This window comes from Gopherus evgoodei, chromosome 3 (genome assembly GCF_007399415.2).
Source record: "Gopherus evgoodei ecotype Sinaloan lineage chromosome 3, rGopEvg1_v1.p, whole genome shotgun sequence".
In the NCBI taxonomy this organism is placed as follows: domain Eukaryota; kingdom Metazoa; phylum Chordata; order Testudines; family Testudinidae; genus Gopherus; species Gopherus evgoodei.
In genome coordinates, this window is record NC_044324.1 from 67,649,359 (window position 1) to 67,661,957 (window position 12,599).

At 44.6% G+C, this 12,599-nt stretch overlaps 1 protein-coding gene across 1 annotated transcript; it reads right to left on the reverse strand.

Moving 5' to 3' along the window:
* Positions 1 to 7,132: 7,132 nt before the first annotated feature.
* Positions 7,133 to 11,551, reverse strand: EEF1A1 (eukaryotic translation elongation factor 1 alpha 1). Its single transcript, XM_030555761.1, has 8 exons — positions 11,447 to 11,551; positions 10,493 to 10,683; positions 9,499 to 9,678; positions 9,103 to 9,399; positions 8,722 to 8,872; positions 8,299 to 8,555; positions 7,870 to 8,104; positions 7,133 to 7,527 (listed from the first exon to the last, which is right to left on the reverse strand). Exons 2-8 carry the CDS (start codon positions 10,634 to 10,636, stop codon positions 7,403 to 7,405), a joined length of 1,389 nt encoding a protein of 462 aa, XP_030411621.1. The 5' UTR covers positions 10,637 to 10,683; positions 11,447 to 11,551; the 3' UTR covers positions 7,133 to 7,402.
* Between the last annotated feature and the right edge of the window lie 1,048 nt (positions 11,552 to 12,599).

Here is a 12,599-nt window from a genome sequence, read left to right on the forward strand (position 1 = left end):
GCAGAGTAAAGCGGAATAATTACTTCTCGTGTCTTGTTTACAATACACCTGTTAATGCATCCCAGAATCACGTTTGCTTTTTTTGCAACAGTATCACACTGTTGACTCATATTAAGCTTGTGGTCCACTATGACCCCTAGATCTCTTTCTGCCATACTCCTTCCTAGACAGTCTCTTCCCATTCTGTATGTGTGAAACTGATTGTTCCTTCCTAGGTGGAGCACTTTGCATTTATCTTTATTGAACTTCATCCTGTTTACCTCAGACCATTTCTCCAATTTGTCCAGATCATTTTGAATTTTGACCCTGTCCTCCAAAGCAGTTGCAATCCCTCCCAGTTTGGTATCGTCCGCAAACTTAATAAGCGTACTTTCTATGCCAACATCTAAATCGTTGATGAAGATCTTGAACAGAGCTGGTCCCAAAACAGACCCCTGCGGAACCCCACTTGTTATACCTTTCCAGCAGGATTGGGAGCCATTAATAACTACTCTCTGAGTACAGTTATCCAGCCAGTTATGCACGCACCTTATAGTAGCCCCATCTAAATTGTACTTTCCTAGTTTATCTATAAGAATATCATGCGAGACCGTATCAAATGCCTTACTAAAGTCTAGGTATATCACATCCACCGCTTCTCCCTTATCCACAAGGCTCGTTATCCTATCAAAGAATGCTATCAGATTAGTTTGACACGATTTGTTCTTTACAAATCCAGGCTGGCTATTCCCTATCACCTTACCACCTTCCAAGTGTTTGCAGATGATTTCTTTAATTATCTGCTCCATTATCTTCCCTGCACAGAAGTTAAACTAACTGGTCTGTAGTTTCCTGGGTTGTTTTTATTTTCCTTTTTATAGATGGGCACTATATTTGCCCCCTTCCAGTCTTCTGGAATCTCCCCCGTCTCCCATGATTTCCCAAAGATAATAGCTAGAGGCTCAGATACCTCCTCTATTAACTCCTTGAATATTCTAGGATGCATTTCATCAGGCCCTGGTGACTTGCAGGCATCTAACTTTTCTAAGTGATTTTTTACTTGCTCCTTTTTTATTTTATCTTCTAAACCTACCCTCTTCCCATAAGCATTCACTATACTAGACATTCCTTCAGACTTCTCAGTGAAGACCGAAACAAAGAAGTCATTAAGCATCTCTGCCATTTCCAAGTCTCCCGTTGTTTCCCCCTCCTCACTGAGCAGTGGGCCTACCCTGTCCTTGGTCTTCCTCTTGCTTCTAACGTATTGATAAAAAGTCTTCTTGTTTCCCTTTATTCCCATAGCTAGTTTGAGCTCATTTTGTGCCTTTGCCTTTCTAATCTTGCCTCTGCATTCCTGTGTTATTTGCCTATATATGTCCTTTGTGATCTGACCTAGTTTCCATTTTTTATATGACGCCTTTTTATTTTGTAGGTCACGCAAGATCTCGTGGTTAAGCCAAGGTGGTCTTTTGCCACATTTTCTATCTTTCCTAACCATCGGAATAGCTTGCTTTTGGGCCCTTAATAGCGTCCCTTTGAAAAACTGCCAACTCTCCTCAGTTGTTTTTCCGCTCAGTCTTGATTCCCATGGGACCTTACCTATCAGCTCTCTGAGCTTACCAAAATCCACCTTCCTGAAATCCATTGTCTCTATTTTGCTGTACTCCCTTCTACCCTTCCTTAGAATTGCAAACTCTATGATTTCATGATCACTGTCACCCAAGCTTTCTTCTACTTTCAAATTCTCAACGAGTTCCTATTTGTTAAAATCAAGTCTAGAACAGCTTCCCCCCTAGTAGCTTTTTCAACTTTCTGAAATAAAAAGTTGTCTGCAATGCAGTCCAGGAACCTATTGGATAGTCTGTGCCCCGCGGTGTTATTTTCCCAACATATATCTGGATAGTTGAAGTCCCCCATCAGCACCAAATCTTGGGCTTTGGATGATTTTGTTAATTGTTTGAAAAAAGCCTCACCCACCTCTTCCACCTGATTAGGTGGCCTGTAGTAGACTCCCAGCACAACATCACCCGTGTTTTTTACCCCTTTTAGCCTAACCCAGAGACTCTCAACACTTCCATCTCTACCTCAGTCCAAGTGTGTACATTTTTAATATATAAGGCAACACCTCCTCCCCTTTTCCCGTCTATCCTTCCTGAGCAAACTATACCCATCCACACCAACATTCCAGTCGTGTGTATTATCCCACCAAGTTTCAGTAATGCCAACGTCATAGTTGTATTTATTTATTAGCACTTCCAGTTCTTCCTGCTTATTACCCATACTTCTTGCATTTGTATATAGGCATCTAAGATACTGGTTTGATCTTGCCTCTCAGCTTTGCCCTGACCCTCCTTTCTCTCTGCCATTATAGCCCGTGCTCCCTCCTGTTTCCAACCCAGCTCCCAGGTCTTGTTCCCCACTTACCTGTGGGGTTTGCTCACCTGTCCCCGTCGAACCTAGTTTAAAGCCCTCTTTATTAGATTAGCCAGTCTGTGCGCAAATAAGGCCTTTCCCCTTCTCGAAAGGTGAACGCCATCTGTGCCTAGCAGTCCTTCCTCGAATAGCATCCAGTGGTCGAGGAAGCCAAAGCCCTCCTGGCGACACCATCTTCGCAGCCAGGCATTCACCTCCACGATGCATCTGTCTCTGCCCGGGCCCCTACCTTCAACAGGAAGAATCGAAGAGAATACCACCTGCGCTCCAAACTCCTTAATCTGTACTCCCAGAGCCCTGTAGTCACTCTTGATCTGCTCAGTGTCACACCTCACAGTGTCATTTATGCCCACATGGATGAGTAGCATGGGGTAGTAGTCAGAAGGACGGATAATCCTCGACAATGCCTCTGTAACATCTCAGATAGGGGCCCCTGGCAGGCAGCATACCTCCTAGGATGAACAGTCAGGGCGACAGATGGGTGTCTCCGTCCCCCTCAGCAGAGAGTCTCCAACCACCACTACCCTACGTTTCTAGAATTAAACTAAACGTCTTTCAGTTTAAACCACTTACTTTAGCCTTTCACTAAACTCTGTTTCAGACACCACCTTCGGTTAAATAGCTGCAAGTCAGCTAGCAGTCAAGCCATAACCAAGACCATTGCTAGTTGCCTGCCATAAGTGGAGAGAAATGTAAAGCACCCCTGCCAGATCAGCATCCCACTCACAAGTTTTCTAACAATGACCTGTTTTCCCATTTTTGTTGCTTCATACCCTCATTAGTTAAAACTGTTTTATAGGGTAATGGTAGTTAGGGAGGCACCAGCTCAGTTTAAACACAATACCTGATGCATAGCGTTGGGGATTTTTAAAAAAATACTTACATGTTTATGTGTTTCTCTATTAAAAACTAGTAATTTAGGATGTGCAACAAATTAGAAAGAGCACTAGATCTCCTAACTTGATCTCTAGTTTCACTCTTCCAGTGTCGGTCAGTATCCAAGAGTTAACTTCTCTGACCATTCCAATTCAAAATAAATTTGATAGGGGGCTTCTACCACTTTCCCCATAGGCTATTGTAATGTTTACCATTTAAATAGTGTTATCAAAGCATCACACACAAACAAATCTCACATACTGTGGGATAATTTGAATATTAAGTTATTTATATTAAGGACAGTGTGACAGCTGGGAAGAACACATCTTGGGAAATAAAGAATCAGACATCAGATGCAGTTCTCAGCTATGGAATTTATTAGGTTGACTGAAGTAGTCTTAAGCCCAAAATTTTGCTTATAAAATCTGAGATGCTTTTACACATGTTCATAGATTTTTAAGTGTCCCCCACAGCAGTGTATTAGATCATAAAACCAGAAAGCAAAACTAGCCTAGTTACACTGTCAAATCTGAGAGTGCTCAAAAATAAATTCCCAGCATAAATGGTGAAAAGTTAAACTGTAAATTGCTTTTAATAATCAAAGGTGACATTTTAGTAACACAGTCAGGACCAACAGTTAGAGTTTGGAGAATTCAGACAATACATATAAAAATGTATTAGGCTATTGCCTTTTGACCTAAAATTCATCTGAAGTTTCTCTCCCCACCCATACACAAAAAACCCTAAACAATTAACAATTAACCAACTTTGGGATTTATTTATTTTTGGCAGTTTTTAGCTTGTCAGATTTTCTCTCATTCAAGTCTCTAGTCAGCTAGGTTTTAGGTCTGAATTCTCCTCCTTTCATTTCCCCTCATGCTGCAGCATTTTCTATTTGAGGGCCACTTACTTTAGCCTTTCACTAAACTCTGTTTCAGACAACACCTTCGGTTAAATAACTGCAAGTCAGCTAGCAGTCAAGCCATAACCAAGATCATTGCTAGTTGCCTGCCATAAGTGGAGAGAAATGTAAAGCACCCTTGCCAGATCAGCATCCCACTCACAAGTTTTCTAACAATGACCTGTTTTCCCATTTTTGTTGCTTCATACCCTCATTAGTTAAAACTGTTTTATAGGCTAATGGTAGTTAGGGAGGCACCAGCTGAGTTTAAATTTCTTTATTTCAGAAATTTACAGACCATGTGAAAACAGCATCCTATTAAAAAAAAAAAAAGAAAAAAAAAGTTCCACAGCAAGCATTTCTGCCTTCCTTCTCTGCCAGCTGTTCATCAGCTAGCCACATTTAATCAGCCAGCACCTGCTAGGCTACAAGCTAAATCTCTTGGCAGTCTTCTTGCCTCTAAAGAAACTTTTAATGTTGAGGCACCTCCTTCCCACACACTCATTTTCAAGCCACTATGCAGCACACATTCCATTTTTAAGGGGAAGGTTTGTAATGGAAAACTCAGCTTGGTGTAAACTAAGCCTTCAATATGCAGAGGAAGGTGACTGTAGAACAGCATAACATTATATCGTACTTTGTCCCAAACTGTATCAATGCAAAACCAGTAGCTACTCCCTAAAGGCTGGCTGCATATTCATATTATAAATTCATATCAAGATCTTCCTTCAGAAGTCTAAAAGAAACATACTTTGAAGATAGTTCACTGGCACCATGGTGGTTTTACTAGGCTTTTCATTCTAATTGAATAGGATCCTATTTTTTACCTGCATCAATACTTTTATCAAATTAGTTAAATTCCTGAAGTGTCATGGTTGGAGGACAATTCAGAAAAGTTTTTTTTAAACGCAGAATTTGTACAGTCATCTTCTTAAATATTAGAACAGCTTATGGGAAATGTATACACTACCTAGATTACATTTGTGATTAAAATTATCTTTCTGCTATTAGAAATACATTAACCTAAGTCAACAATGAAAATTTAGACACTTCCATTATTACTTTTTAAATACCATCATCTTCCTGAAGGAGAAAGGAACAGAAGATTCCTCACCTCTGCAATGTAGGTCAAAGCTTCCCCCCCTCCCCACTAGTGAAGTGGTTTAACTGGATTAAAGACTATGTGGAAATGTAACTGAGGTTGGTCAGCAGAAGGGATGGGGTTAAGACAAAAAAGGTATGAACAGCTTGGTATTATCCAAGAAATGTATCTTAAGCTATAAAACTAGAAGTTTATCCAACAAATTTCATTAACTGAGGGATGAGTGGGGAAAATGAAGTTAGTACAGAAACATACTAGCCTTTCACTATCTGCAGTGGCCCTTGCAGACAACTTGAAATGTGGTAGTAAGTGAAGGGGGGGGGGGGGGAAGAGTATGTTGCAGATGAAAATATAGGTCTGACTGAGAAGTTGGTGCTAGTAATCATTTTTAGCAATACTAACCATTAAGCCACAAAGTTTAATCATCTTTGCTACCTTGTTTGTGAAGGCTGTGAAAAGAATGTATGTGAAAGATTGATACAGTAATTTTGGATCATTGTGCAACTGAAACCTCTTGATTAACTTGCAGACAAGTACTGTTGATGCTTTACAGGCATTCTGGCCCTGCCAAACTTTGTAACTTCAATCTCATTGCCAGTTTGTATTTTAAATCTGGGGTGGGGGGAGAAAGAGGAGCTGGTAATGGATTATACAGCTACTAGTTAAGAGTTAGTTTTCCCGATCCCATCAGTGCTTTTACAGAGAACTGGACCAGATTCAGACCTTATGTAAACAAGTCCTTTGACATCAATGAAGTTCTTCCTCCAGTTTAAATTTGGCTCCTTTGGCATTCTAATATCCAATTCAAACAGACAGAAAATCAGTTCTCAAGCTTTGTTGAAGATTTCCAAGCCCCAGTAGGCCCAGCCTTATTTAATTAGTATAAACATGCCTTTAAACATTTAAGTTTGTTAGTTCTTATGCATTTTAATCATTTGTTTTAGATCTAAGTACTAGTTCTATTCTCCAAATTTACAGGAGTAAGATTTTGTAATTAGTGGCTTCCAGTGCTTTTATGTCAAACTTCAGGGTGTTAAGTAGAACTAAAAAATTCTATTAGAATTCTTTTGTTTAATTATCACCACCTGAGATGTGTAACAGGCTCACAGCCAGAAGTCAAATTGCAGGACATCACTATTTCAAAGCAACCTCCATGACTTACTTTTGCTCTAGATTCCAAGTGTCCCAAATCTATGATACTAAAAATTAAAAAAATATTCTTCCACTTCTTGGAAATTCAACAATTACACATTTACTTAAATTTAAAATCTGTCATTTACACGGGTTGATTTCAGCAGCAAAATATATAGGTCTGAAAGCTGCAGTAAACTTAACTATGCGAGTCATCTGGACTACATACAATTCAAACTACTAAATGACTTAAGTAAACGCATGAATGTTTACACACCTATCCATTTAAGTTATGGACAAACTAGAAAAAGTGGAAATTGAGCTCAAGTGTGTGCAAGATGTCCCAACTAATCTAGTTGTACTTGGCAAAGAAAACAAGTTTACCCTTTGAAGTTACTGTCCATCCCACCTTCCTCAGTAAAAAACCACAAACTTGGTTTACTGAATGTGTTGTAGAATGCACCACTCTGCAATACATTACTGCACCCAATTTGTCCAGTGTAACATATCTTTAGGTCAGTCAATGAGGAAGTGTTTAAGGTCTTGTCTCTTAACAATACAATGGGATTTTACATTCAGCAGAGACTCAATTTTTATTTCTGCTTTGCAGTTCACCTTTAACTCAAGCAAATATAAAAATTTTGAATTTTAGTCTAATAAATTGGATATAGCTTTCCTATAGTCAACATTAATCCAAAGAACACACAAACTTGGCATTAAAACTTTGTTTTTAATGGTCTCAAATTCTGTGACAGATTTTTGGTCAAGTTGTTTCCATTAAAAAATTTACTGGTTTAAAAACTAATAACTTAAACTGCCACGAAACAAATGGTCCACATTCCTTTCCTTCTGAAGCTTTTACGATGCATTGTAATCATTAACCAGTCTTTTACTATTAAACTTAAATGGCCAATTGAGACAAACAGTTCTGAGACCGTTCCACCGATTAAGACTGAGGTGGCAGCTGATGTACAGAATTTTCATTTAGCCTTCTGAGCCTTCTGGGCGGACTTTGTGACCTTGCCAGCTCCAGCAGCTTTCTTATCAACTGCCTTGATGACACCAACAGCAACAGTCTGTCTCATGTCACGCACAGCAAAACGACCTGGAAACAAAATGACAACATTTTATAATTTTGTATGTGAGTATACAGATGCACACCCTGACTGAGACAACCTTTGCATGGCACCACCACACGGGATATGGCAGGAAGTAAAAATATAAAACTGAAACTGCAGGTGTTATTGGAAGTATCTAAATGGAATTTGGCCTACACCCATTTTAAAAGGGTTATGGAGCACTGTGCAAAGCCTTATAGCAAGCTTAAAAGTTTCAATGACACCTCACAAAGTAAGGTGGATGTCACCCAAGAAACAACTAAGACATTTCTAAAAGGGCATGGAACATAACATGAATTTACAAGTAGTTATTTTAGAGGACCACTTACCCAGAGGAGGGTAGTCTGAGAAGCTCTCGACACACATGGGTTTGCCTGGGACCATGTCAACGATGGCAGCATCTCCAGATTTCAAGAATTTAGGACCATCTTCCAATTTCTTACCAGAACGACGATCAATCTTCTCTTTCAGTTCAGCAAACTTGCAAGCAATGTGAGCAGTGTGGCAATCCAACACAGGGGCATAACCAGCACTAATTTGGCCTGGGTGGTTCAGGATGATGACCTGTAAGGAAAAAACAGTAACTTTTCAAGCATAACTCATGGTTACTTGTTGCGTTAAGCTGTTTAAAAAGCCAGGAGTACTTTATCTTCTAGGGATGAACTTCAAAATATTCACTCCAAACAAGATGACCAGCCAATATTTGCATCAATCCATAACTAAAGTTTCAAAGATCTTCAAATGGTTCTGAAAAGTACCTGGGCAGTGAAGCCAGCAGCTTCCATTGGGGGGTCATTCTTACTGTCACCAGCAACATTACCACGGCGAACATCTTTCACAGACACGTTCTTGACATTGAAGCCAACATTGTCACCAGGCAGAGCTTCACTCAAAGCTTCATGATGCATCTCAACAGATTTTACTTCAGTTGTTACATTGACAGGGGCGAATGTTACTACCATGCCTGGCTTCAGGATGCCAGTTTCCACACGACCAACTGGAACAGTACCAATACCTGAAAAAGAAAAGAAAAAAGCAACTCTAGGATGTTTACTCCTAATTTACCTAGGCAATTTGTTTTTTTAAAGCAATACCGTCACTATCGATCTGGCAGATTTTAAAAAACAAAGCCTACTATTGGAGGAAAAATTATGGAACTATTCTTCACACAAAGTACTTACCACCAATTTTGTAGACATCTTGCAGAGGCAAACGCAGAGGCTTGTCAGTTGGACGAGTTGGTGGCAGTATACTATCCAAAGCTTCTAGCAGGGTAGTTCCACTGGCATTGCCATCCTTACGGGTAACCTTCCATCCCTTAAACCAGGGCATCTAACAAAAGGCAGCACAAATGCAGCTTGTTTTTAGAAATACTGGGATGTAGAAATAGGAAGGACAAAAGGTATCAAGGATGAAATGTAAGGTAATTTGTGAAACATGATCTTGATCTGAGTTTTAAATAGATATAAATGCCATTCAAATGCATTGTTTCTTAAATCCTGACAAATACACCCTGGCAGTCCCTCCAACTTAATTCTGATATAGAAAGTAAACAAACTTACGTTAGTGCTAGGCTCCAACATATTGTCTCCATTCCAACCAGAAATTGGCACAAAAGCTACAGTGTCTGGATTGTAGCCAATTTTCTTAATGTAAGTGCTGACTTCTTTGACAATTTCTTCATATCTCTTCTGGCTGTACGGTGGTTCAGTGGAATCCATCTTGTTCACACCAACGATCAGCTGTTTTACACCCAGTGTGTAGGCCAGAAGGGCATGTTCACGAGTCTGCCCATTCTTGGAGATACCAGCTTCAAACTCACCAACACCAGCAGCAACAATAAGGACAGCACAGTCAGCCTTTGGGGAAAAAGACAAGTTACTTGTTTTTTTGCATAGACCACAAATACACATCGGAAAATACTAGAACCCTCAAGTGAATTCATAGTGTTTACATACTTGGGAAGTGCCAGTAATCATGTTTTTGATGAAATCTCTGTGTCCAGGAGCATCAATGATGGTGACATAGTACTTGCTTGTTTCGAATTTCCACAAAGAAATATCAATTGTGATACCACGCTCACGCTCAGCCTTCAGCTTGTCCAAAACCCAGGCATATTTGAAGGAACCTTTGCCCATCTACAGGTGTTTAAAAAAAAAAGAAAAAAAAAAAGAAGTGTAACATTCGTTGGTTTTCTAAATGACAGTTTAAAACAATTTGTATGCAATGAACAGAGAAAGTTTCTAAAACAGTACAAGGCATCTTCTGCAGCTACTTTCCTGTAATGTTAATACAGCTTTGGCTTGAACGCATTTGGCACAACTGGTGAGAGATTCCATCTCTTTTCTCAGTTATTTAACCTATGACACTTTAGCCTTCAGTCTGTTAATTAAGTTAGACTTTGCAAAGACAAGCCTTCATATCGAGTGTCCACTGCAAGTTTTGTTTTCATACCACTGTAATCTCTTCCACAACTACAGTATGTGCTATTCACCAACAGGCTATTTTTATAGCTAGTATAATGTCATTCAATGTATTTTTTGAGATGCAGTCTCTACTACATGGAAATGAAAGTACACCAATTAACATAAGGATCAAGCACATACAGTAACAAATGTTTTTCAACTTGATATAGAAAGACCCATGTATTCCTCTACCTTTAGAGAAAAAGCCTGAATGCAGCAGTTGCTTACACAGAACTGTTCTGCATTTCCTGTCTGATTGAACACCCAGCCTGAAGCTGGGAACGCTGAAAATCCCTGCTGTTGCTGAAGTCACTGGATAAATCAGATATTTTCTCCCTGTTCTGACTGATGGATAGAGATCTACTGTCTGCAGAGTAGCTGAAAAGCGCTGCTTAAATAGCGAGCATGGTGCTATTTCACCAACTCAGGCTGCTCTCAGAGCCTCCATTTTGCACTTAAACCAGGCTACTTTCGGCCAGCGAGGTACCTCCGCAGCTTCCTTCTCGAACTTCTCGATGGTCCGCTTGTCGATGCCCCCGCACTTGTAGATGAGGTGCCCGGTGGTGGTGGATTTGCCGGAGTCGACATGGCCGATGACGACGATGTTGATGTGGGTTTTCTCCTTACCCATGATGGGGTGGCTCGCGGCGTCCGGCTTTTTCGGTACAAAATCAACACCTGCGGAGGCGAAAACCCGTCAGAAAACAAGCCGGGCCAGAGCCTCCGTAACCGGGGGAGGCGCGCGGCCCAGGGCGGGGCGGCGCGGCCTCGAGGCCGTGACTAGGCCCAGGCGGCGCTCGAGGACCATGGCTCCGCCCACCGCGGGGGGGCTCCACATGCGAGAAGCGTTCCCCCTACCCCCACCCCGCCGGCTCAGCCCCCTGCGCGAGGCGCTGCCATGCGGCCGGCGAGCGCAGAGCCGAGGCCAGGCCGGGCGCGGCTCCTTTGTGTAACTAACCCTCCGCCCGGCCGCCGCGTCCTCCATTTTGTGGCGCTCGCGGAAGAGGGGAGGGAAAGGAAGCGGCCATCTTCGCCGAGCGGGGAATGGGAGCGGCCCTATTCCCCACCCAACCCTTGGCGCGCCGCAGGCCGAACCGCACCACCAGGCCGGGGGATCCCCCGAGAGTGGCGATGGGGGGGTCCAGGGCCCCGCATGTGGCAGCTACTCCCCTCTCCGGGGCCCAACCCCCCAAAACAAGGGGCAGCGCGGGGGACACGTCGCCATTTTGTGGGGCCCTCTTGCCCCCTCCCCCACCCACAGGTGGGGCCGCCGGGGCGAGTTCCCGACACCTCCCCTCCCCGCGGGTCCCTTCTCCACCATCAGCCCAGGACCCTCGCACGAGCCGCAGCTTCCCCGCGCGCGGCCGCACTCACCCACCCTGACCCTCGGGCCGGGCCCGCCCCTCCCCCACCAGGCCTGCGCCACGCGGCCGGCTCTCACCTGCGAGGCGTCGGCAAACCCGTTGCGAAAAAGACCGACAACGTGAGCCGCCGCGCTTATATATCCTGCGTGGGGGCGGGGCGTGCGGGACACGTCACCGCTCCACCGTTCGACTCGCTCCTCCCCGCCCCTCGCAGCGCCCCTAGCGTCGGGCCCGGCAGGGAGCGGGGACAAAGTGCCCTGCGCGCCCTGAAACGGGGGCGGTGCGGCTGGCCGCAGCCAGGCTACCGGCCGCAAGAGGGGCAGTCCCCGCGCTGCGCCGCTGGGTCTCCCCCCGGGGCGCTTGGTGACGGCCCCGTCCGCCCGCCCGCCCAGAGAGCGGACTCCGGCCTTCGCCTAAATCGCGGCAGAACCACCCCAGCCGCCCGCTGAGCTTGGCTCGCTCGCTCCACCCCCGGCCGAGTCACCGCTCGAGCTCTGTGCCCCTCCCGTCCGATCCCTGTGCCCCCTCAGCCCATCCCCCACACAGCAATACACCCCATGTGCCCGTCCCTCTCCCTACAGCCAACCCCCCGGCCACTCCGCATCTCTTCCATACAGTCACATAGCCGCCCATGCCCCACACACCCTATGTGCCCCCATGAACCTGTCCCTCCCCCTACAGCCAACCCCCCCGGCCACTCCGCATCTCTTCCATACAGCCACATAGCTACCCATCCGCCCCACACCCGATGTGCCCCCATGAACCTGTCCCTCCCCCTACAGCCAACCCCCCCGGCCACTCCGCATCTCTTCCATACAGCCACATAGCCGCCCATCCCCCCCACACCCGATGTGCCCCCATGAACCTGTCCCTCCCCCTACAGTCAACCCCCCGGCCACTCCGCATCTCTTCCATACAGCCACATAGCCGCCCATCCCCCCCACACCCGATGTGCCCCCATGAACCTGTCCCTCCCCCTACAGTCAACCCCCCGGCCACTCCGCATCTCTTCCATACAGCCACATAGCCGCCCATCCGCCACACACCCTATGTGCCCCCATGAACCTGTCCCTCCCCCTACAGCCAACCCCCCGGCCACTCCGCATCTCTTCCATGTAGCCACATAGCTACCCATCCCCCAACGGTGCACACCCTCACCTCAGACCATCCCTCACACACAGCCAGCCAGGCCCTGGGCACTTTGCCTGTCCCTCATCCATCCCTGCCCCT

Coding starts and splice junctions, on each gene's coding strand:
- EEF1A1 (XM_030555761.1), bottom strand. CDS start 10,636: ATGGGTAAGGAGAAAACCCACATCAACATCGTCGTCATCGGCCATGTC. Junction 8,105..8,298: donor CTGCTGGCTTCACTGCCCAG/GTACTTTTCAGA, acceptor TTTTCCTTACAG/GTCATCATCCTGAACCACCC. Junction 7,528..7,869: donor CTCAGACTACCCTCCTCTGG/GTAAGTGGTCCT, acceptor TTTTGTTTCCAG/GTCGTTTTGCTGTGCGTGAC.